At 34.7% G+C, this 23,746-nt stretch overlaps 5 protein-coding genes across 8 annotated transcripts; 4 read left to right on the plus strand and 1 right to left on the minus strand.

Annotated features, from left to right (window-relative positions):
* Positions 1-123: 123 nt before the first annotated feature.
* Positions 124-8,096, minus strand: LOC108989465 (3-hydroxyisobutyryl-CoA hydrolase 1-like). The gene is made up of 14 exons (XM_018963079.2): positions 7,091-8,096; positions 6,578-6,658; positions 5,983-6,051; positions 5,304-5,367; positions 4,929-5,008; positions 4,708-4,791; positions 3,808-3,892; positions 3,524-3,609; positions 2,877-2,998; positions 1,834-1,894; positions 1,564-1,662; positions 744-845; positions 624-665; positions 124-522 (listed from the first exon to the last, which is right to left on the minus strand). The coding sequence occupies exons 1-14, from the start codon at positions 7,127-7,129 to the stop codon at positions 385-387; spliced, it is 1,152 nt and encodes a 383-aa protein (XP_018818624.1). The 5' UTR covers positions 7,130-8,096; the 3' UTR covers positions 124-384.
* Positions 7,446-9,510, plus strand: LOC108989471. Of its 4 annotated transcripts, none has more exons than XM_018963108.2 (3): positions 7,446-7,527; positions 8,743-8,852; positions 9,145-9,510. In XM_018963108.2, exons 2-3 carry the CDS (start codon positions 8,775-8,777, stop codon positions 9,319-9,321), a joined length of 255 nt encoding a protein of 84 aa, XP_018818653.1. In that variant the 5' UTR covers positions 7,446-7,527; positions 8,743-8,774; the 3' UTR covers positions 9,322-9,510. The 4 variants fall into 4 exon arrangements, 3 of the variants coding, with proteins under 3 accessions (XP_018818653.1, XP_018818636.1, XP_018818645.1); XR_004801570.1 differs by lacking the exon at positions 9,145-9,510 and adding an exon at positions 8,978-9,064 and having other exon boundaries at positions 7,449-7,552; XM_018963091.2 differs by having other exon boundaries at positions 7,449-7,552.
* A 1,251-nt stretch (positions 9,511-10,761) lies between these two features.
* On the plus strand, positions 10,762-11,577 carry LOC108987430 (agamous-like MADS-box protein AGL80). Its single transcript, XM_018960354.1, has one exon. It carries the CDS (start codon positions 10,762-10,764, stop codon positions 11,575-11,577), a length of 816 nt encoding a protein of 271 aa, XP_018815899.1.
* A 2,046-nt stretch (positions 11,578-13,623) lies between these two features.
* LOC108987438 (agamous-like MADS-box protein AGL80) lies at positions 13,624-14,391 on the plus strand. Its single transcript, XM_018960362.1, has one exon. The coding sequence runs from the start codon at positions 13,624-13,626 to the stop codon at positions 14,389-14,391; it is 768 nt and encodes a 255-aa protein (XP_018815907.1).
* A 4,057-nt stretch (positions 14,392-18,448) lies between these two features.
* Positions 18,449-23,746, plus strand: LOC108987446 (agamous-like MADS-box protein AGL80). Its single transcript, XM_018960373.1, has 2 exons — positions 18,449-18,811; positions 23,330-23,746. The coding sequence occupies exons 1-2, from the start codon at positions 18,449-18,451 to the stop codon at positions 23,744-23,746; spliced, it is 780 nt and encodes a 259-aa protein (XP_018815918.1).

Raw genomic sequence — 23,746 nt, forward strand, 5'->3', positions numbered from 1 at the left:
TAAACAATTCAACATTTTCAAATTTCAAAACAAAAATAATATTAAAAAATATATCCTAACAATATTTTATTTTAACTTTTAAATTTAATCTTAACTCATCTCATCTCATCTGCGAAAACAAACTTGGTCATTGAAAATTGACTTTTATTAAAGAAGTTGGTAGTTTGAAACTTAAGCCATGCATATCACCGCAAGTTAAGATCTCAAACATCTACAATATTAATTGGACAATTAAGGAATCTTGATCCAGTTTGGAGTAAGCAAACAATCTGGATCGTGTTGGGTTGGGAGCATCGCTTCAGGCCCCTGAATCCTTTTGAAATAGCAAAAACTAGCTAGAAAAGAGAAGATTATAACAATTTCCCCTTTTTTCATCTTGATGCATTAAAGCTTTGCAATGGCAGATACAGGCAAATTGGATCTTGCAGGGAACTTCAAATCTTCCCAATCTTCATCATCCAACATGGAGAAGTATGAGTCGACCATATCCTCACTAACAAGCTCCAATTTAGAGGGCTTCCACTGAATTGAAAACCAGAAATGGAATTAGCCAAATAAATCAAGATTTATGAACATCACAGGATAATCGAAATGCAAAGATACAGAAACAATTCTCATTTTACCTTTGGGTTCTTATCCTTGTCCAGCAGTATAGCTCTACAGCCCTATATTAGAAGGTGAGGTGTTAAAATCGTCCACAAAAGAAGAAACTAAGAGCTGAAAAAATACTTTAAGCAGATAACCTCAAAGAAATCCTGGCTGACATTCCCTTGTAGGATATGACAAACCATTCTATACTCGCGAACAAGGCATTGACCAACACCCTGGAGCCTTCCTTGTCTAATCTGTTTGCAAAAAGAATACAAAGTTTTAATGAAAACAATTTAACATGATCTAGACAACACCAGATAATTACTTAGTTTTGGTATTATTAACAAAGGTGTTATGTGAATTTAATTTCTTAGCTTGGATGGTATAGGTATGCAACAGATGCTTTTTCCCCCACTATGATCAAGTGTTCCCTTGGCTATGTTTGACAGGGCTGTATATTTATCTAGATTCAGAGGGTTTCATATTTCATTTATGGTGGTAAAACTACAACAGTGGGTTTCATGCACAAAGTGATGACTTTTTTTTCTGTACCATGAAGGTCAGTCTTTTCCTTTTCATCAAAAAACAAAAAATACATTGGCCTTTACAAAAAGGGGCAACTACCCCAAAATAAATGACCCATTTATGTTTCAAAGGATCCAACTTGGATTCTCCAAAGATTCCTGGACGCTTTCTTCAAGTATTTTGATAATGACAGAGCCTAACCAAAAAACTCCTTACTTGTCAAATGAGTAATGAATCCTTGTACAAAGGTGAGATCACCAAAACCTTCACATCATTAAACACTTCTACCTGATGCTAACAACATCATGAAGATTACCAGGCAGGGTTCTTAGATAAGAATATAGTAGCGTGGGGTATTGCACAACAAATATCTTAAACGCAACCAAAGAAGTCTTTACCACTTTAGTTTTAATAACATGGGGTAACTAAGTCTTTCTGCTCCCTTACCGATCTCAGAGAAATCTTAAGGCTCGTTGGAGATGCTTCCTTCAGTGACTTAATTGTCGCAGATATCCAATCATCATTCTTATTCAATGCCTCTCTCTCCTACAACAGCAAGCATAAGATCATGGTCAGTTAAGTGGTAAAAATTTTCTCTTTTTACGTGTGAAACCAAAAAGAATACAACTTAAAGCACCGACAAACTTTCTAAAATAACAAATGGGACATCAAATTCAGTCTCAACGCCGAAAACAAATATCTATATCATAAACTTACAAGGGCAGATAAAATATCTTCGACTGTTCTTCGAGAGAAGCACCTATCAATTAGATCCAATCTGTTTCCAATGCAACCACGAAAAAAGATCTTGAGTTTATCAAGAAAAAAGATTTAGAAATTTAAGGATCTTGGATGGCAACACAATAGGCAGCCTCGTTTCAGAAAATTAAATATTAGTTTTTGAAACAAATATGGTTCTAATAAAGATTTCCTGCAATTAATCTTTGAGATGTGGTTCCTTTGTCCACATAGAAATGATAATCACCATATGCTAAGATGATACAAGCAACAGGTCATATCAATAGAACTTTTTTCATCTGAGGCATTGTAAATCAGATGTTTAAGACCTGAGATGGCAACTCTATGACATTTATAGTGTCCTTTTTCAAGTTCCAAAGATTATCAATAGAACTTTTTTCATCTGAGGCATTGTAAATCAGATGTTTAAGACCTGAGATGGCAACTCTATGACATTTATAGTGTCCTTTTTCAAGTTCCAAAGATATTCTGATAGTCCTTATTAAACTATTTATTTATTTATTTTTGTTTCTTTATTTAAGGGTTTATTTTGATATGCACCCCAACTCTATCTGATGCCACCTTCACCACCTGAGTCAATGTCCAGGGATAATAAACTCCATTAATTATGCTATTGGTTGCATTTCAAGCAAGCATTGGACAATTCTTTTTCTGAAAGAGTAATATGCATTATGTATTCATCCCAAAGTACCTCACATCTTGCCAATCACACCAAAACACTTTTAAACGGCAAGTATATAGGGGGATTTACATAAGTTGCTCAATGATGAAATTTTCTTTATTCATGCAGGAGATCTAGCATAAAAATGCATATACATGTATGCAAAGACATGAATAGAGATCATTTCTGATTCAAAAAAATGAGTAAAGCATAAGATGAATGAGGGGGATTATTTATTAAAAATTCTTGGCATACAGGGGATAGAGTAGCATATAACAATTGAAAAAACCATTTAATATGAACTACAAAATAATATTAATAATAAGAAATGCCAAACAACCTGTGATATGCACTTTGCTCTTTCAAATAAGGTCGCTGTGAGTATTTGTCAATGGTTGCAGAAACAATGGCTGGATCACTTGAATCTAACTTGTGCAGTGCCTCTTCCAACAGAGACAATCTCTGTCGAATAATTAAAAGAAAAAAGATAAGAAGGCATTTAAATTGTATGACTTTCCAGCTTAGAAGATAAAAAGCTTTAATAATTATAGGAAGAGAAACAGAGGAGAGGACTACACATGTATAGCAATTTTTTTTTTTTTTATAAGTACTACACATGTATAGCATTTCAAGATAATGACTTGTAGAGGATTACTGAGTATGGTGAGTTGAAACAGTCATTATCCACTGCAGCAAATATGAACAATTTTTCCATAAACTAATTGATTTTAGAAGCATTAAATTGTATTTCATAATGTGCATGTAAAGTCTGTCCAGAAAAAAAACTACAATCAATCCTAATGTGCACATAAAGTCACTGCATGTCAACAAAACAATGCTGATGCATGTTACTTTTGTAATTAGCATTATTCCTCAACAAAACAAGGTGATATATACTCTTCATTATAACTTCAAGATATCCTTTTTTGACAAGCGAGAACTTCAATCTATCTAAAATGAATTAATTAAACCATAATGATGTACTACCACTGAGGGGACAAAGTGAGTTGCAAGGCCACACGCAAGCATTTCAGCACCATCCAACCTAGTGCCGGTAAGACCCACATATTCTCCTGCCAAAGATTCAGCACTATAATGAATATTCAAGCAAAAACAGCATTAAAATCTATAACTTTGTGAAAATATTACAGCATAATCCTGCAGCAGTACTGATGAAATAGAACTTCACCTTCTTTTTTAAAGAATAAGAGTTACTATTTATTTCAATTATTCATCAAAAGTATTTACACTGAGGATATAAGTGGCAATACCAAAGAATCCTTGGAGTCTGGACAAGAAATAAGAGGCACCTACATCTGGGAAGAGCCCCAAACCTGTTTCTGGCATTGCAAAGACCTGCAACAATTGCACTGTCAGAATACTTTTTTTGATAGGTATTGCCTATTACTTGGGCATTGCACTGTCAGAATACATGTTAACCAAAGAAACAAAAGGTGCTAAATCTAAAATAATAATCCTCAAAATATATACAAAATCGATCAATCATGCCTCTGCCATATTATCTAGCTAAATGTTTCTCCTCCATGATCAAAAGAATGGAGAGTATCCAAATATGAAAAGAAAATATATTACATAAACACCAGATGTTCAAATTGAAATCTTTTACATATTACAAATCTCTAATCCCTCAAACTTTTACACTCTGCTAGTCTGCTGCAATAATTCAAGAAATTACGAAAAGATGAAAGGAAGCAATGAGATTATTGAAAGTAACCAAATAAATTCGTTTTTAAAAAGAACACTTTTTTTTTTTATAAGTAAACGATTGTATTAATGAAATAGGCATAGTCCAAGTACACAAGCTGGTATACAATAATCAACACCTATCTAGGAAGACGAAATGGAATCTCATTAAGAGTAAAGCCATACTAATAAAAAAGAACACTTTTTATGAACTGAAACTTTTATCAGATAACTTTTTGTATCGTTAATGCATTCACAACTATTGAACTTGCAATTATACATATAGCTTACTCATATTCAAGCATTCGGAACTGAAAATTATCAATAGAGTGAGCTATGACAATGAAAAAGACATTATTAATATCTAAAGTTTCAGGAAAATGTGTGATTCATAACCATGTTCACCTCTACAAGCTAAAGTAGAATTCTATACAACTTTAAACCAAAGATAAAGATGATAAAAATACCGAATTCTCTGTTGCAACCCTGAATCTGCCGTGAATTGAAGCTCCGGCTCCACCTCCCATCACAATTCCATTAAGAATTGAAACCTTCAACATTGTTTACACGCAAAGGTAAGATAGGATATAAACATGCAGATGATGGATCCAGAAACTAACTTGTCCAAGAATACCTCAACTCTAAAGTCACAGTATGTAAAATTTACACTTAAGGCAAACTGGCTCACCTGGGGTTTACAATAGGTTGCCATGATGTAATTTAAGAGGAACTCCTTCCGAAAATAATTTGCACCTAATCTCCAGTCACCTAATAAGGAAAAATATGGGATAAATTATAATATGCTTTGTGTTAATGTCCTTTATTTGTACAAAAATAAATTCTCGACATTTGCATAAACTAAGCATCTTCTAAAGAATTCCTCCTCCCTTCAGTCCAGTTTGACCATAAAAAGGAAAAGAACGGCACGAGATAATCAAGCTAGAAGAAGAAGATGCTTCCATCTCAACAGAGGCCGAACCTTATCCAAGGTTGAAGGTCATCAATCTTACCGATTTTAAGGATAAGCAAGGGTGGCACATTAAGCAATGAAGAGAACCTATACCTTTATTACAATCCTGAACCACAGCTGCAACATCACCACCAGCACAAAATGCTCTCCCCTTTCCCTACAGAAGTAAGACCACAGATGATAGGTTAGTCATACAGCCAGCATTCTCTGTAAGGTTGAAGCAATAGGTCACACATTCAAATTTGAACTTAATGACAAGCAGTCATTGAACAAATTAAAACACCATTCTTATCCAAATGCATGAGAAACTTCCTTAAAAATCCTGCAAATTACCAACCTTTCCTGTCTATACCAAGGAACTGAACTGAACTAGATGAATATTAAGATCTATAATCCCTACAAGTTAACAACCTTAAGAAGGTTGCTTTTTCAAACAAGTTTGTGACCAGGACAAAAGGACTCAATCAATTTTCTTTAACCAAAGTATACAACAAGACTCCCTGACCCACAAAAGTCGATCTTGTATTTTTGAACCAACTGAAACAACTAGGGGCTAACTTTCCAACATAATTATTGAAAGAACTGGAAGAAATGCATAACCAAACAACCATCACAAAAATACATGAGCAATACTGTGTAACCAAACAACAAAGATCCCTTAAAGAAAAGATGAGTCAATGATACAGTATAACGCATGAAACATCAGCTCCAGAAAAATGATATCCATCATTTAAAGATGAGACTTGTAGACTGTATGTCAGAAGAAGAGTACCTTCACAATTACCAACTTGACATTTGAATCCTCTTCATAGGCAATGAAAAGTTCCAATAACCGAGAAACCTAAAATTTGAAAAATAAAAAAAGTAGAAAAGTAAAATTATAGTTCCAGATTTCATGTGTATGGCAAATGTATTACAATTTACTTCATTTCCACTATCCAATACATGTATATGTATTCATGCATTTGAAATAGGCATATATAGCTTCAACAAAGCAGAATTCATGGCCAGGAATAGTAATGATATAAACTATGTAACAGGAACAAAATATGCAAAACTTCCCAGTATCAGTTGTGGTCGATATAAAAGACGCGTAAGAAAGGGACATATACATTTAAAGAAAATGATAAAGAAACTGATGAAGGTTGATCACCAAAAGGGCTACAAATAGCAAACCACCCATATCCTAGAGATTATATTCAACGAATGAAAGCACATAAGTAAAATGCTCTCTCTCTCTCTCTCTCTCTCTCTCTCTCTAGAAAATCATCTATCTAAAAGTATTAGATGCTTTAAAAGTACAAATAGGAATATAAAAGCAATAACGTGGTAATACAATATAAAGGATAATTAAAGAAAACACATACCATTTCAAATGAAAGGGCGTTCAATTGTCTAGGTCTATTCAATGTCAATACTCTTGCAGAAGACCTCTCTTCAACCAGAACCTTTCAAACACAGTAAGAAATATCAAGTATGAAACATGCAAAGTAATCATGGTATATACGAGGAAGTGCATTGCAAAATTCAAATGTAATTTATTCAATCATGCGTTTACTTGATTTACGAAAGGGAGTTCCCTTCAGTATTAATAGGACATGAAACGCAAATTCTCTGTTTGGTTGGCTAGAGAGAGTCCGGAAATTAAAATTAAAAAAAAACCCAAGCTTGAAGATGTTATTCTTGCTTCGTACATAAAATTCAATACCCGAGCGTGTTATTAAGCCTGATCGAAAAGGGGAAAAGCAAAAGTTTTCTTTTTTCTCCTCGGTTTTCTCAGCCACCAAACAGATGATGAAAATGAATTCAATTCTATAACAGAGGATGAGATTGAGAATTCAAAAAAGGAAAAAAAACGAAAATCGAGAAATAGAACAGACCTGGTCCTCGTCGGGTTTGGTTGAAGTGAATGGAGCCATGGTGATTTGCCGTGAACTGCTGTGTGATACTAGAAATCAACGAATAATTATGCTGATTCCTGATGAGCTTGGTAGCTTTTACCACTGGTGTGAAACTCGTGCTGCCATAATCTATAGGGTATTTTCGTAATATCGCTAAAGTGTTTTTTACGGCGGCAATAGTCGACACGATAAAACTCAATATACATACAAAAATCCCATTTCCCAAAGAAGATAACCTCAACAGGCTATGAGCTTTTAAGAGACAGAGAGGGGGGTGGGGAGAGGGAGAGAGAAGAAAAGCATTGGAATTGAGCTTTTAAGAGAAGGACTTCGTTGGTATTCCCTTTTTGCTTCACCGGAAGAAGCTGTGACTGTCGCAAGAGACGTATGGTTCAACAAGGTTGAAGTTGATGCCGGTGATTCCACCCCTTCTCCGCTCCAGTTGAGTTCATCATAAAAATTTTAGTCTAAATACGCTTGCTTTGTTATCGTTCGAGTGATGGAAGTTTAGTATATATGAATACTGAGCATCATAAGATCACCCATGACATGAAGATTAGATTGTAATAGAAATTTGGCATTGCAATGTGTTTGGGTTTGGGTTTTTGAAAAAGGGGAGGAGGAATAAGATGAAATGGCCCAATGATAATTCCTGTCTCGATATCCTCTATCACTGAAAAAACAATGATCGATGACTTCAAGATGTAGAGGGAGAGAAGCTTAACGTCATTTTGTTAAATCAATATAATATTATATTTGACCAACGTATCATTGGTTTCTCTTCTGGGAAAAAAAAACCTGCATTGCTCGCTCATTCATCTGATCTTTTTTCTGGAATCTGGGTTTGTGTACTTTTCATTTTCGATCGTCAAAGTTCTTATCTTTTTTAAATGCTATTACACAATAGTTGCTTTCAAAACTAAAATTTTAGAGAATATTACAGAGGATCCTGATCAAGTTAGGTATGTGTATGAAGTGAGCTGGTACAGTACTTTTGAACTGCTGAAATCAATTCCTTGTAAATTTGGGATTTGTTACAGGAGATTCGGGCAAGAGATGAACCATACTTCATGAATCTAGCTATCTAAAGAATCGGATCTCATTATTGAATCGTTATTTTCGGGTTAGATATTGGATGCAGGATTAGTCTCCTCAAATGCATGCATGCCATCCTCAACTTGTTTTTAAACGTCTTCAAGGTGTGAGACACTTGTCGTGTCTGTGGCCATAACATGATAAAGTGTGAGAAGGCAGGGAAACCCGGTGAATATCTATATAGAAAAATGCACTTTGCCGACTCTATTTGTCCCTTCATTTTGACACCTCATATATTTTAATTTTTTTTTAAATTTTTTTATTGAATAGTTAAGGAAATGACTATTAATGTTTTGATTTTTTTATATATATTTTTAAAATGTTTTAAAATGATAAAAAATGATAAAAAAATATGAATAAAAAAATTAAAAAAAAAATAAAAAATGAATTTTGAACTAGCGGTAAGATGGAGCAGTGCACTCTGAGTGGCAGAGTAGCACCGCTCTTTCTATATATATGGGTGGCTGTATCTTGCTATCTGGGCATTGTGTTTGCTTGGAATTAAAGATTAAGATTACTTCCTCGTGTTTTCGTAGGTTGTGAACAAAGACTAGGAGAGTGTGGAAAAATGCAGGCTGTGAAGGACAAGCTGCAAGACATGAACGCTATGCGCAAGGCCAAGGCCGCAGCAAATGAAGAAGAGAAGGTAAGAAAGAAGCATAAGAGATCTTCTACAATTTTGAGTTTTCTGAGTTAAACATTTTATACAATTAGGAAAGATATAGATACAATGTGTATATAACTCCATTACATACAATGCCGAGGCCGTAGGTTGTAGAAAATGTTCTTGATCCGAGAGAGGAACACCATTATAATGTGATAAACACACCATGATAAGGTGATTAAACTTATAATTTCTAAACAATTCCGAGTTCAAGTTTTGGTCAATTTAAACTTATGAGATATAATAATTAATCAAACCGAAATCATGCATGTAGGCTGAACAAGATTTAGCAAAAGCCAGAATGGAGGTTGCACGCGAGGTAAGACTGATGGAGTTGCATGTAGCCAGGGCTGGGGAGAAGGCGGAAAGGGAGGTATCCAAGCATGCCACCAAGAATCCAAATGCCGGCTGCAGTGTCGACTCGACGGACAAGGGTGCTATGGCAATTTGAAATAGTCGCCCTATTGATGGAGCTTGCGAGCCCCCTCATACTAGTGGATAAAGATATATATATATATATACACAAAAATAGCTCATATTTTGTACCATCCAAACATCACCCGATTAATTATCAATTAAGTTGTATTAAACAACTTTAGACACCTGTGAAAGGTGAATGTAATTTATTCTTGACTCTTTATTGATTTTTTTTTTCCTTTAAAAAAAAAAATATATATATATATATATATATATATATATATAAATGGCTAGGCCATGACTATTGAATGGTCACATGCATATAGATGTTTCTGTTTTATTGATTCCTAAAGGTCTTCAAGATAGGGAGACATTTTTTAAATTCGAAGAAAAATTTAAAGAAATCTTGACATGTATGTATGTTTGCAGTACCTGACTGATCTTAATATTCCATCATTTAATATATGAATTGTCCAACGTACATGTATTCCTCAATTTATTTAGTATAATTCGTTGTGTCAAAGCCAGGTCAATCTCAGCTAGCTAGTATATATTTAATTCATTCTTATTCCTTAAAAATAATAATGTAATTAATTAAAGAGTTTGGATGTACTTGTCCTACATTAATTAATCACAACATGAATTAATATTATTCCTCAACTTATTTATTATAAGTACAATATTTAACTCTATGGCGACAAGTCATGCGCGCAGTACTCGTCGATCGTCTCATCTAGCTAGTATATATTTTCACTCATATTTCTCATTTATGACAAAATAATAAGGTAACTAATTAATGAGTTTAGATTTTCAAGGTTGAATTTTAAAGAAGGTTTATTAATTACAATTTCAGCATTAATTACTTTTTAATTAGGCCATGCATTTAGATTTCGCCAAATATTCATGAGCCTTTAAATTAATTGACACTTAATTAAAGATTTTGAAAGAATATATATATATATATATATATAATAGTTCATATGAATCCCTATATATAATTCAATGCTCATGATAGACTCGACAACTTATCATTGTTAGATGGCCGCTAGAACGATGATCTCGCCAGAATACCAACGCTTCAAGTCGGGATACAATTCACCCATGATCTCGTCCTACATTGCATGATCAAGACAACTTTATACTGAGGTTTGTACATGAGTTCAAATTTCAAAGCTGGCCTCCAAATTCGAGTACTTCATCCATGAAATCTGAAATAATATAGAGATATGGTTATAATGTCTAGAGAATAAAAATATTTAGAAATCAAATACTTGTCAGATTATTTATGAGAATCTTAAAAAACAATAAATTTTCCAACCAATTTGAATCTTCTATTGTTTAAATATACAATCTACGACATTAATACAGACACCTTCTTCACTCTATATATACCATGCATTTTTGGGGAAACAATTGCTAGACTTTATTCCCATACATATTTTCTTTGAGAAATCATCTTTCCAGAGATCCAGCCATGACAAGAAAGAAAGTAAATTTTGCATACATAACAAATGATAGTGCGAGGAAGGCCACTTTCAAGAAAAGGAAGAAAGGGCTGTTGAAGAAGATGAGTGAGCTAAGTACTCTTTGTGCAATCCAAACATGTGCAATTATTTATAGTCCTTACGATCTAGAACCTGAGGTTTGGCCTTCCCCCTTGGGGGCGCAAAGTGTGATTGCAAGGTTTAAGAACATGTCTGAGGCGGAACAGAGCCGAAAAATGATGAACCAAGGAAGTTTCTTGAGGCAAAGGATAACCAAATTCGAGGAGCAAGTGAAGAAGCAGCAAAGAGAGAATCGAGAGAGGGAGATGACCCAAGTCATGTACAAGAGCTTGGTTGGTAATCAAGGGCTGCAGAATCTGGGTGTTGTGGACTTGAACGACTTGGGATGGCTAATAGAGAAAACTATAGATGAGATTGACGAGAGAATCAAGTCACTTCGAGAACAGATAATGCCTCCTCCCCAAGTCGTGACTGCAGGGACGAGCCGTGGCCATCATGACGTTTACCCTACTAATCAGGAGAACTATGGTGACGCCACAAAGAACATAGCTGATATGGCTATGGATGTTTATACGCCCAATCAGCAGTTCATGTCAATGGTTCCGGACGTCGGTTATGGATTGAGGAACGAAGATATGGCAGTATCTCAGAATCCTCAATGGTTAGCGGAGCTGCTGAGAACGAATGAGAACGTGGGTCTTGGCAAGAACGAAGATCACATGCTGCCTTTTTCACACAATAGTAATAACAGTACTTTGTGGTCTACTTTTGATCAGTTCCCCTAAATAGTGAAAAAAATGAAATTTCTGATTCATTGTGACACAGATAATCTGAATAAAATGAGGCAACGCAAGTATTGATCAGTGAGTACTCTCAAATCGTATTAATTAAAAGTACGCGTGTATGCCTCATTTCCTTTCCTTCAAAGGGTTTTCCTATATATATATATATATATAGGATATGAACCATCATCATGCACTTGCAATTGGTGTCAGCTTTCTTTCTTTTTCTTAATTATTTTTTGTTTAATTCTAAATTAGTTTGAACGCCAAATTAAAAAGATTTTGGGTCTTATTAGAGCTGCGCGCTGCATGCATGCGGTAGTTCCATCAATCACTTTTATATTCATATGAATGATATGATCATCCTTAATTTATGCCCAAATTGAATATTCTTATTTTTTTGTGATAATAAACCCTATTCGTTGTGTTTGGATTCGGCTTCGGCCTGCTGGATCTCTTTTTTGTTGTAATTTTTGTTATATATTCAATAAAATTTTGATTAAAGAAAAAATTATCTTTGATATACCATATATATTATATATATAAACAATATTCATAACTAGGAGGGCTTAACATTTTTCATAACAAATTATATATATATTTCGTAATATTAATATTGATATATATTGTGCTGTCAAACTTTCAATAAACTTTTAAGAGTAATGCTATATACAGTCATGGAGTATGTAAATATTGTGCAATCGTTTTGAAAAAGAGTAGAGTCCATAATTAAAAAATTAATTTTTTTCATGTAAATCTCGTATTTATTCACTTTTTTCAAAGTGATTGTGTAGCGCTTATCCACTCACGATTACAACTATCATTTCTTAACTTTTAATAGTTTGTAGAAGGGCCGAACTACAAACTATTCAATCATTTAATATATGAATTGTCCTACATTAGTGACGACATGTATTCCTCAATTTATTTAGTATGATTAGTTGTATGTGTCAACGCGGCCAATTAATTAGTAGCTAGTATTTTCATTCTTATTCGATCCCTTATACATGACAAAATAATAATGTAATTAATTAATGAGTTTGGATGAGTTGTCCTACATAATTAATTAATTAGTATGACAACATTTAATATTTCTCAATTTATTTATTACAATTAATTGTCTCGGCGCCATGTCAGCCGGCTCAGCTAGATTTTATAATAAAGTAAATGTATAGTTAATGAGTTTAGATTTTATAGGTTGATTTTTAAGGAATGTTTATTATAATTCCAGCATTAATTACTTTATAATTAGGCCATTTAGATTTCGCCAAATATTATTCAGCCTTTACATTAATTGACACTTGCAAGACCATTGATTTTTTTCTTCAGTTTCTAGTATGTCACTTAATTTATAATTAATAATATAAATGAGATTTTAGAGAAAAACTTTGGAAGAAGATAGACGTACGCAACACCATATATTTGACTAATATATATATATATATATATATATATATAAAAGTTCGTATGAATCCCTATATATATATATATATAATACAATGCTCATAGACTCGGCAACTTAACATCGTTAGATGGCCGCGCGCGCGTTCATGATCAGTTCATGTGTCTTTGTCTCATTCATAAAAATTAGAATGATGATATCACGAGAATCTCGATGCTTCAAGCCGGGATAAGATTTATCTATGATCTTATAATACAATATTGCATCAAGACAACTTTATATTGAGGTTTGTATAAGAGTTCAGGCCAACTTCAAAGCCTTCAAATTCTGATTTCATCCATAAAATCCGAAATGATACAAAAATATAGTTATAATGTCTAGAGAATATATATAAATATATATATATATATATATATTATATTCAGAAATCTAAATACCTGTCTAATTATTTATGAGAATCTTAAAAAACAATAAATTGCCCAACCAATTCTTATCTTCTATTATTCAAATATGCAATCTACCACATTAATACAAGCATCTTCTTCACTCTATATATACCATGTTTTTTTGGAGAAAAATTTGCCAGACATTAACCGATATATACATATTTTCCTTGAGAAATCATTTCCTCATAGAACTAGCTAGCCATGACAAGAAAGAAAGTAAATCTTGCATACATAGCAAATGATAGTGCAAGGAAGGCCACTTTCAAGAAAAGGAAGAAGGGTCTGTTGAAGAAAATGAGTGAGCTTAGCACCCTGTGTGCAATCCAAACATGTGCAATTATTTACAGTCCCTATGACCCTGAACCTGAGGTTTGGCCTTCTCCTTTGGGGGCACAAAGCGTGATTGCGAGGTTTAAGAGCATGCCTGAGATGGAACAAAGCAAAAAAATGGTAAACCAAGAAAGTTTCCTGATGCAAAGGATAACTAAAGCGGAGGACCAACTGAAGAAGCAGCAAAGAGAGAGCAGAGAGTTGGAGATGACCCAAGTCATGTACAAGAGCTTGGTTGGAAATCAAGGGCTGCAAAATCTGGGTGTTGTAGACTTGAACGACTTGGGATGGCTCATAGAGAAAACTGTAGAGGAGATTGGCGAGAGAATCAAGTCCCTTCGAGAACAAATAATGCCTCCTCCCCAAGTCGTGACTGCAGGCCATATTAATCGTACCAGTCAGGAGATATATGGTGAGAATCAACAGTTGTCAAAGGAATTCAAACCCAATGATCATCAGAACGCGGGTTTTGGATTGAGGAACGAAGGGAAGACAGCATCACATGATGATGAGAATCCTCAATGGTTAATGGAGATGCTGAGGTCGAATGAAAGCGTTGGGAGGAACGAAGGCTGCATGCTGCCGTATGCACTCAATAATAACAATAACAGTTTGTGGTCTACTTTTAATTTCCCCTAAATAGTGAAAAAAAATGCACCTTCTGATATTTCATTGTTACACAGATTATATATGATCTCATGAATAAAAGGAGGCAATGCATGAAGTATTGAGTACTGAATCTGTGAAGAACGTGTATGCCTCATTGCCTTTCCAATTCAAAGGGTTTCCTATATATAGGATATGAATTATATTCATGTGGATCTTTCTTTCTTTTTCTTATTTTTTGTTTAATTCTAAATTAGTTTGAATCGCCAAAAGATTTCATGTACGTCTTATTATAAGAACATGATGAGTTCCATTAGTACTTTTTGATATTAATTCATATGAATGATCTCATGATGATGATCATCCTTTGTGCCCAAATTGAATATTCTTATTTTTTGTGATAATAAACCCAATTTATTATATTAGTATATAACTTAATAAGTATATAACATGCGTTTGAATTCCTCCTGGATCTCTTTTTTGTTGTGAATTTTTTTATTATATTCAATAAATTTTTGCTTAAGAAAAAATCTTTAATAATATACCATATATATAAACAATCATGCATGCATGACTGACTAGGAGGGCTTAACCTTCTTCATAGTAAATGATTTCCATTTATGGCACGAATTTAATTTGCAAGAATATTGTTCTAGATCAAATTCCAAAATTTAATGTTTGGCGCGGCTCCCCTCTATATATAATATTTTGTAATAATAATTATATTGATATTGTGCTGCATGTCAAACCTTTAATTAACAAAATTGATTGGGTTTTTTAATTATCACAATTGCCAATTGCCTAATAATAATAATAATTGCAACAAAGCACATTTAAGTACTCCGCCCAAGGACCAAGATCATCTACTAGTGTTTTTGTTTAAATTTTAAGGCTTACAGTAGAAAAGAGATGAACAAATTATAAAGTCTTATTATAATATTTATTAAGAATTTAAGGATACCCGGTAATTAATTCATCTAAATAACAGCACTGAAACTTAACTTGTATCATGCAATCCTTTAGCTTATCTATAAAATGCTAAACTTGCCTAGAAAAAAAAAAAACCAGCAACTATTAATATAAGATACGGTTCATATATATGTTATATCTATTTGTTGGGTAATGCTAGATATACTTATGGGTTGTGTAAATGTCGTGTATTACTTTTGAAAAATTGTAAGATCTATTATTAAAAAATTAATTTTTTCATTTTACTCATTTTTTTTCAAAAAGAGTGAGCAGCACTTGCGCTCTTTATAATTGCAAATATCATTTCTCATATTTGTCTCTTTGTATTAGGTCTTACATTTTTATTTTTTTTTTTTTAAAAAGTAAAAAGTGAGACTTTAATAATCCTATATATTGTGATTCATGTAAATGCTTAAAATTATAATAATGTGAGGCAAGATCGCCTATACTTCCAAATCTAAGGGTGAGTGACCTGTCCCGCCGGCCCAATCTAGTTATCCCATTAGGGGACGGGGGCAACCCACCTGCCCCACGTGCAGTTGTATATGGGGGTTAAAAGGGGGTCAAAATGTCGTAAGGGGTGGGTACCCGCCCACACGTATATTTCTAACCCTAGATCTAACTTGTCGTAGGGGGTGGTTTTGCTTGATTTGTTTTCAAATCATTTAAGGTTAGTTTTGTTTTGTTCAATGAGTCTTGATGTTGGATTAGAATGGTATAATATCCATTTGTCTAGCAATATGGGACTGGCATGGTTGAGAGAGGAGACGAGGCCAAAAATTGAAACCCCACCCAAGCGGGGAGGCAGGGATCAGTATTGGGGGAAGGGGCTATTTGACCAAGATAAGGTCATTTGGCTTACAACCATGCATCCACCAATTCTCTCGAATAAAGAAACAATTAATTGAAAATACTGCCGTATTTTTCAAAGATTAGTTGTTCCAAGTTCAACACTGAATTATATATATATATATAGTTTCAACTGGTGAAGGAAATAATCATGATCATTAATTATAGTATCATGATCAACCAAATGGCGTTTGTAGATTCATCTCCCATCTCCTCTACACAAAATCCAACACCCATTGTCAACCCCACAAGTCTCAACTATGCAAATCATTTCATCACAATCAAACTTTTCATTGATAATTTTTTATGGAAAGCCCAAATGGTTCCCTTCCTCGAGGGACGTACACCAATTATTTGATCATGTGGATGACACTTCTACAATGCCTCCCCCCATGATCAACAACAATCCAAACCCTGATATTAGATCATGATCTCGTCCTTTCGTCTCTTAACTCTACTCTCTCTGCCCAAGTACTTGACCAGATGCTCGACTTCTCCACTCTATAGGAAGTATGGACTACCTTGCAAAGCTTAGTTGCTGCGCAATCTTTGGCCCATGTGATGCAAATGCAATATCAGTTAGCCACACTAAAAAAAGGTTCTGAGTCAATCCCAGAATATTTTCGTAAAGCCAAAACCTTAGCTGCATCTTTAGGAGCTGCTGACCAACCTTTGTCTCGCTCTTAGTTTTTCGTGTATCAACTTGCGGGACTAGGAACAGATTATGATTCCTTAGTTACCTCCTTGACCACATGAGTAGACCCATTGTCTCCTCATCAAATCTATAGTTATCTCCTCAACCATGAGTCATGTCTTGCACATTAAACTCAAACCCTTCCAAGGGGAAACCCTTTAGCCGCCCACATAATCAAGGGCAGCTCAATACAAATTGAGGCCTAAGGCAAAATTTAAGTGAGTCATTCGTAATTATAATACAATAAAATATAAATTATTATATATAATATTTTCAAAATTTTCAATAAAATGATATTTTATTTAAAATCTTTAAATATAATTTTTATGAATTTATATTTACAACAACTTAAAATGAGGCCTTTTTCTGTCTTTTATTAATGAAAAACAATATTTTTCGCACCTTTTATTAATGGAGTCACTACAAGAAGAGGAAGAGAATAGCCAAGTCACTACAAGAAAATTGTTTATTTGTGACTAATTATTTCTTTCAAAAATAACTATTTCTCGTTAAAATGAGTCTATTTTCGTCACAAATAATCAGTCACAAATACTCTTTTTAATTTTTTTTTTTTATTTGTAGTGAGTTGAAGTCAAATATTTGTATAAAGTGAAGCAGCCATATATATAATATTCGCTAGCTGTGAAAGCTTTATATAGCACCGGCCATTGATTTTTCTCCTTGAAGTTAATTTTGAGACTACAAAAAGAGCAACTTTTTCATATATAAATAGTTGTCTCTTTCATAATTTCTGTTATATATATTTATTTTTGCGTACTCTTACACACTCCTTATCAGTCAAAAAAATTATTTTATATTAAAAAAATAATATAATAAATTATATTAATGAAATGCACAAAAAATACATATAAATAAATACTACACATAAAATTTTGCTTTCATATATAGCATGTACTACTGCATGTCGACGTTAGAGAAGCAAATGCGCAAGATCAGTGCCATTGTAGCTTGATTGCCAAATATATATATATATATATGTGGTGACTTTTAATTAATGACAACATATATCATGTAATAATCCTCAATTTATTTAGCAAAATTAATTGGCGCGGCGCCAAGTCAGTCTCAGCTAGTATTTTAATTCACTCATATTTCTTATTTAATACAAAATAATAAAGTAAATAACTAATGAGTTTAGATTTTCTAGATTACTTTTTATGGAAGGTTTATTACAATTCCAGCAGTAATTACTTTATAATTAGGCCATTCAGATTTTGCCACGTATTCTGCCTTTACATTAATTAACACTTGCAAGACACTTCATTTTTCTTCAGTTTTTAATTACTATATATGTCACTTAATTTATAATTAATACTATAAATGAAATTTTAAACAAATTAGACTTCAGAAGAAGATAGATACAACGTGTAGACGCGCGCAGTATATTTGAATAATATATATAACAGTACTTCGTATGAATCTCTATATAATATAATTTAATGTCCATAGACTCGGCAACTTAACATCATTAATACCATGCTTTTTTGGAGATAAAATTGTCAAACATTAACCCTATACATATTTTCCTTGAGAAATCATTTCCCTATAGATCTAGCCATGACGAGAAAGAAAGTAAATTTTGCATACATAGCAAATGATAGTGCAAGGAAGGCCACTTTCAAGAAAAGGAAGAAGGGGCTGTTGAAGAAGATGAGTGAGCTGAGTACCCTCTGTGCAGTCCAAACATGTGCAATTATTTACAGTCCCTATGACCCAGAACCTGAGGTTTGGCCTTCCCCCTTGGGAGCACAAAGTGTGATTGCGAGATTTAAGAGCATGTCTAAGGCGGAACAAAGCAGAAAAATGGTGAACCAAGAAAGTTTCCTGGGACAAAGAATAACTAAATCCGAGGAGCTACTGATGAAGCAGCACATAGAGAATAGAGAGAGCGAGATGACCCAAGTCATGTACAGGAGCTTGGTTATGTTGGTATTTTTAGTATATAGGTGAAGTAAAAGAGAGAGGAGAACTTCAACCAAAATACTTGTTGATTGATTCTGATGTTCTACTCATTATAGATGGAGAAGTACATTATATAAATAGTATTGAAAATTACAGAGCATTAAAACTCATCCTGTCCCAAGATATATGCACGATAACAGAGTTTCTCTATAATAACAAAATACTATTAATAGACTTTATTGAAAAAACTGCATCATAAATAGGCATTATCTTCAATACTCCTCCTTGATGCATTTTTCTGACACTCCAAGTTTGAGCCTCAACAACTGGAATTTGTCTCTTGGAAGTGCCTTTGTGAAAATATCAGCAACTTGTTCTTCAGACTTACAAAACTTCAGCTTCACATCTCCTTTTGCTTCTACTTCTCTCAAGTAATGATACTTGATTGCAATATGTTTAGTTCTGCTATGAAAGACAGGATTCTTTGCCATAGCTATTGCTGATTTGTTATCACAATAAATCACAATTGGCAGCTGCTGTTTTGCACCCATATCTTCGAGAATTTTACTCAGCCAAATAGCTTGATTTGTAGCTCCAGCAGCAGCCACATACTTTGCTTCGGCTGTGGATTGTGCTACAGATCCTTGCTTCTTAGATCTCCATGAAAACACACCAGTTCCAAGATTAAAACAAAATCCGGATGTGCTTCTCATATCATCCACAGAACCAGCCCAATCACTATCAGTAAAACCAGTCAAAGTTGAATGAGAACTTGGTTTATACCAAATGCCGAAATCCTTTGTGCCTTGAATGTATCTCAGCACTCTTTTAGCAGCTCCAAAATGGATTTGAATTGGACATTGCATGAATCTTGAGAGAAGGCTAGTTGCATACATGATGTCAGGCCGAGTGGCAGCCAAGTAAAGTAAGCTTCCAATTAAACTCCTATATGCTGCTGCATCGGCTTCTTTTGCACGATCTTCCTTCTTCAATTTCTCATTTGCTATCAAAGGAGTAGCTACTGATTTGCATTCAGTCATATTGAACTTGTTGAGCAAATCAAGAGCATATTTCCTTTGTGAAATGAAAATGCCTCCTTCTTGATATACTTCCATTCCAAGGAAGTAGTGCATTAGTCCCATATCACTCATTTCAAATATTTTCATCATCTCTTGTTTGAATGATTCAATCATAACCGAATTATTTCCTGTTATAATTAAATCATCAACATAAAGTGAGACAATGAGCAAACTTTCACCTTTGACTTGGACATAAAGTGTAGGTTCACTAGCACTTCTCTTGAAGCCATGATCACAAAAATAGCTATCTATTTTGCTGTACCAAGCTCGGGGTGCTTGTTTAAGCCCATAGAGAGCCTTTTTTAACTTAAATACTTTCCCTTCTTCCTTCATAAAGCCTTCGGGTTGCTGAACATACACTTCCTCCTCAAGTTCTCCATTAAGAAAAGCTGATTTTACATCAAGTTGTGAGATCTTCCAACTTCTTTGAGCTGCAAGTGCAACTACTGTTCTGATGGTGTCCAACCTAGCTACGGGTGCATAGGTTTCATTGAAATCTATCCCAGCCTGTTGTGAATAGCCCTTTGCAACCAATCTTGCTTTACACTTGTTTAAAGAACCATCTGGGTTGAGCTTTGTTTTATATACCCACTTAACTCCGATAACATCCTTACTGTCAGGATATGCAACCAGCTCCCATGTATTGTTTTTCTCAATCATTCTAATCTCCTCCTTCATTGCATCCACCCAAACTTGTTCTTTAGAAGCTGCTGCATAATTTTCAGGCTCTATGGAACTGAAGTTGCAAGATTCATATATTTCGTTTAGTGCCCTGAATCTTCTTGGAGAAGTCTCAGGTGATGAAACTGCTGAACTTCTAGAGTTGTTGTCACTTCCTGAAATCGAGAATGGTGATGAAGGTTGATCATTTGGAGTTGATGTTTCAAGCTCTTCCTCAACTTGCTCGATAATTGGAACACGAAGAGTCAGATCTGGTTCATGCTCTTCTTCCCATTTCCAGGTTGAATGCTCATCAAACTGAACATCTCTACTTGTAACCAGCTGCTGAGTTTTGAGATTGAAGATCCGGTATCCCTTGGATTGAGAGCTATACCCAAGAAAAATCCCTTTCTCTGATTTTTGTTCAAGTTTGTGTCTCTTTTGTTCAGGTACATGAATGTAACACAAACATCCAAATACTTTGAAGTGACTAACAGTTGGCTTGTGTCCACTCCATGCTTCGATTGGAGTCATATCCTTCACTGCCTTTGTGGGGCATCTATTTAGCACATATACTGCTGTATTAACAGCCTCAGCCCAGAATTTTTTTGGAATGCCCTTTGCCATTAGCATGGACCTAGCCATCTCCATAACAGTCCTATTCTTCCTTTCCGAGACTCCATTTTGTTGTGGAGTGTAGGCAACTGTCAGTTGGTGTTCCAACCCTTCTTCTTGACAAAATTCATCAAACTTACTTGAGTTGAATTCACCCCCTCTATCACTTCTCAAGATCTTCATCTTTTGACCACTTTGATTTTCAACCAGCAACTTGAAGTTTTTGAAAACACTAAAAGCCTCTGATTTTTTTTTAAGAAAGTAAACCCAAGTCATTCTTGAAAAATCATCAATGAAGAGCATAAAGTACCTGTTTTGGCTTTGAGAGAGTCTCCTCATGGGACCACACAGATCAGTATGCACTAGCTCAAGTACTGATTTTGCTCTCCATGCTTCTCCTGATGGAAATGGCTGCCTATGTTGCTTTCCCATCATACACCCTTCACAAGTAGGCATGTTTTGGTCCAGTAAAGGCATATCTCTTATCATGTTCTTCTGATTTAACATCCTTAAGGCATTTAAGTTGTAATGACCAAATCTTTGATGCCAAAGAGTTGTTTCATCAGATTTGACCATCATTGCTCTTGGGTACTGCCAAGTAATGGGAAAATTTCTCCCATTTCCCATTTTAACTTCTGCCACTACTTGGTTGTTTTTCTTCAAATCAAGAATGACACATAGCTCTCCCTCAAAGTGAAGTGAATAGCCATTTTACATCATTTGCCCAACACTTAGCAAACTTTGATCAAGGCTAGGAACATGAAGAACATCTTTTATGAATCTAGTCCCTTTCTTGGTTTCCATGGCAATCGTTCATTTACCACTTGCCTCCACCAAATCTCCATTTCCAAGCTTTACTTTAACACATACAAATTTATCGATTTGAGAAAATAAGTTCCCATCTGGTGTCATATGGTTGCTGCATCCGCTGTCAAGAAACCACTATCTTCTTTGCTCGGCTGCAACATGACAAGCATAGAACAACTGCTCTTCCTTGTCCTCGGTGAAATTTGCTTGCTGATTTTTGTTCTTGAACCGGCAATCGTTCTCCTCATGCCCAAACTTCTTGCAATTTGAGCATTGTGGCTTGCCCCCGTGGTAACAATCTTTCTCCAAATGATTAGTCTTCTTGCACACACCACAAGGTAAAAATTCTCCCTTCTTCTTTTGAGAATTTTCTCCTCCTTTGGCTGTGCCCTTGAACTTTTTCTTGAATTCCTTTTGCTTTTGATTCTTTAGACTAACTTTGGATTGAAATACATTTTCCAAAGACACTTCATTCCTTCTGCCAATCCGTTGTTCATGAGCATAAAGTGAGCCCATTAACTCGGTGACAGAAAGTGAAGATAGATCTTTAGCTTCTTCAATGGCAGCTACCACATGGTCATATTTTTCAGTCAAGCTTATGAGGATTTTCTGAACAATCCTTTCATCTGAAATATTTTCATTATAAGCCCTCATTTGATTCACTACTTCAATGACTCTAGAGCAATATTCCTTGATATTCTCAGATTCTTTCATTTTGAAATTTTCAAGTTCCCTTCTTAGCCCTTGAAGTTTGATAATTTTAACTTTGATGTTACCTTGAAATTCTTGTTGCAGGATCTCCCAAGCTTGCTGGGAAGAAGAAGCCCTCATCAACCTTGGAAAGATGGACTCACTCACAGCCTGCTGTAGAATAAACAAGGCTTTTGCATCCCTTTGCCTATCATACTTGACTTGGGTAAGATTAGAAGCTCCTTCAGACGTGCCTTCAGCAACTGAAGAGATTCCATTTTCAACGACATCCCACAGATCAAGAGATAGGAAAAGAGTTTTCATTTTTATGCTCCAATAGTCATAGTTTTCACCAGAAAAAATGGGAAGAGTTGCAGATGAACCAGGTGCAGCCATCATATCCCAAAGACCGAAAGCTGCTCTGATACCAACTGTTGGTATTTTTAGTATATAGGTGAAGTAAAAGAGAGAGGAGAACTTCAACCAAAATACTTGTTGATTGATTCTGATGTTCTACTCATTATAGATGGAGAAGTACATTATATAAATAGCATTGAAAATTACAGAGCATTAAAACTCATCCTGTCCCAAGATGCACGATAACAGAGTTTCTCTATAATAACAAAATACTATTAATAGACTTTATTGAAAAAACTGCATCATAAATAGGCATTATCTTCAATAGGTTAGTGATCAAGGACTGCAGAATATGGGTGTTGTGGACTTGAACGACTTGGAATGGCTCGTCAACAAAAGTTTAGAGGAGATTGACGAGCGAATCAAGTCGCTTCGAGAACAAATAATGCATCCTCCCCAAGTGGTGACTTCAGGGACGAGCAGCAGCCATGTTAATAGTACCGATGGGGAGAAATATGGTACTAAGGCCACAAAGAACAGAGCTGAGACGGAGATGGATGCTTATAAGCCCAATCAGCAGTCGTCAATGGATCAGAAAGGGGGTTTTGGATTGAGGAACGAAGATATGGCAGTATCTCAGAATCCTCAATGGTTAGTGGAGTTGCTGAGGTCGAATGATCAGAACATGGGCGGTCTTGGCAGGAATGATCAAGACATGCCTTTTGCATTTAACGGTAATAGCTAG

This window comes from Juglans regia, chromosome 5 (genome assembly GCF_001411555.2).
Source record: "Juglans regia cultivar Chandler chromosome 5, Walnut 2.0, whole genome shotgun sequence".
NCBI lineage: Eukaryota > Viridiplantae > Streptophyta > Magnoliopsida > Fagales > Juglandaceae > Juglans > Juglans regia.

Excerpts from the sequence above, each read along its gene's own strand:
- LOC108989465 (XM_018963079.2), bottom strand. The coding sequence starts at position 7,129 with ATGGCTCCATTCACTTCAACCAAACCCGACGAGGACCAG. Across the intron at positions 2,999-3,523 it reads CTCACTTTGTCCCCTCAGTG|AGATTGTCTCTGTTGGAAGA; the intron begins GTAGTACATCAT and ends ATTATTCGACAG. Across the intron at positions 846-1,563 it reads TTAAGATTTCTCTGAGATCG|ATTAGACAAGGAAGGCTCCA; the intron begins GTAAGGGAGCAG and ends TTTTGCAAACAG.
- LOC108989471 (XM_018963091.2), top strand. The coding sequence starts at position 7,522 with ATGCCGGTGATTCCACCCCTTCTCCGCTCCA. Across the intron at positions 7,553-8,742 it reads TCCACCCCTTCTCCGCTCCA|GTTGTGAACAAAGACTAGGA; the intron begins GTTGAGTTCATC and ends GTGTTTTCGTAG. Across the intron at positions 8,853-9,144 it reads CAGCAAATGAAGAAGAGAAG|GCTGAACAAGATTTAGCAAA; the intron begins GTAAGAAAGAAG and ends TCATGCATGTAG.
- LOC108987430 (XM_018960354.1), top strand. The coding sequence starts at position 10,762 with ATGACAAGAAAGAAAGTAAATTTTGCATACATAACAAATGATAGTGCG.
- LOC108987438 (XM_018960362.1), top strand. The coding sequence starts at position 13,624 with ATGACAAGAAAGAAAGTAAATCTTGCATACATAGCAAATGATAGTGCA.
- LOC108987446 (XM_018960373.1), top strand. The coding sequence starts at position 18,449 with ATGACGAGAAAGAAAGTAAATTTTGCATACATAGCAAATGATAGTGCA. Across the intron at positions 18,812-23,329 it reads AAGTCATGTACAGGAGCTTG|GTTAGTGATCAAGGACTGCA; the intron begins GTTATGTTGGTA and ends TATCTTCAATAG.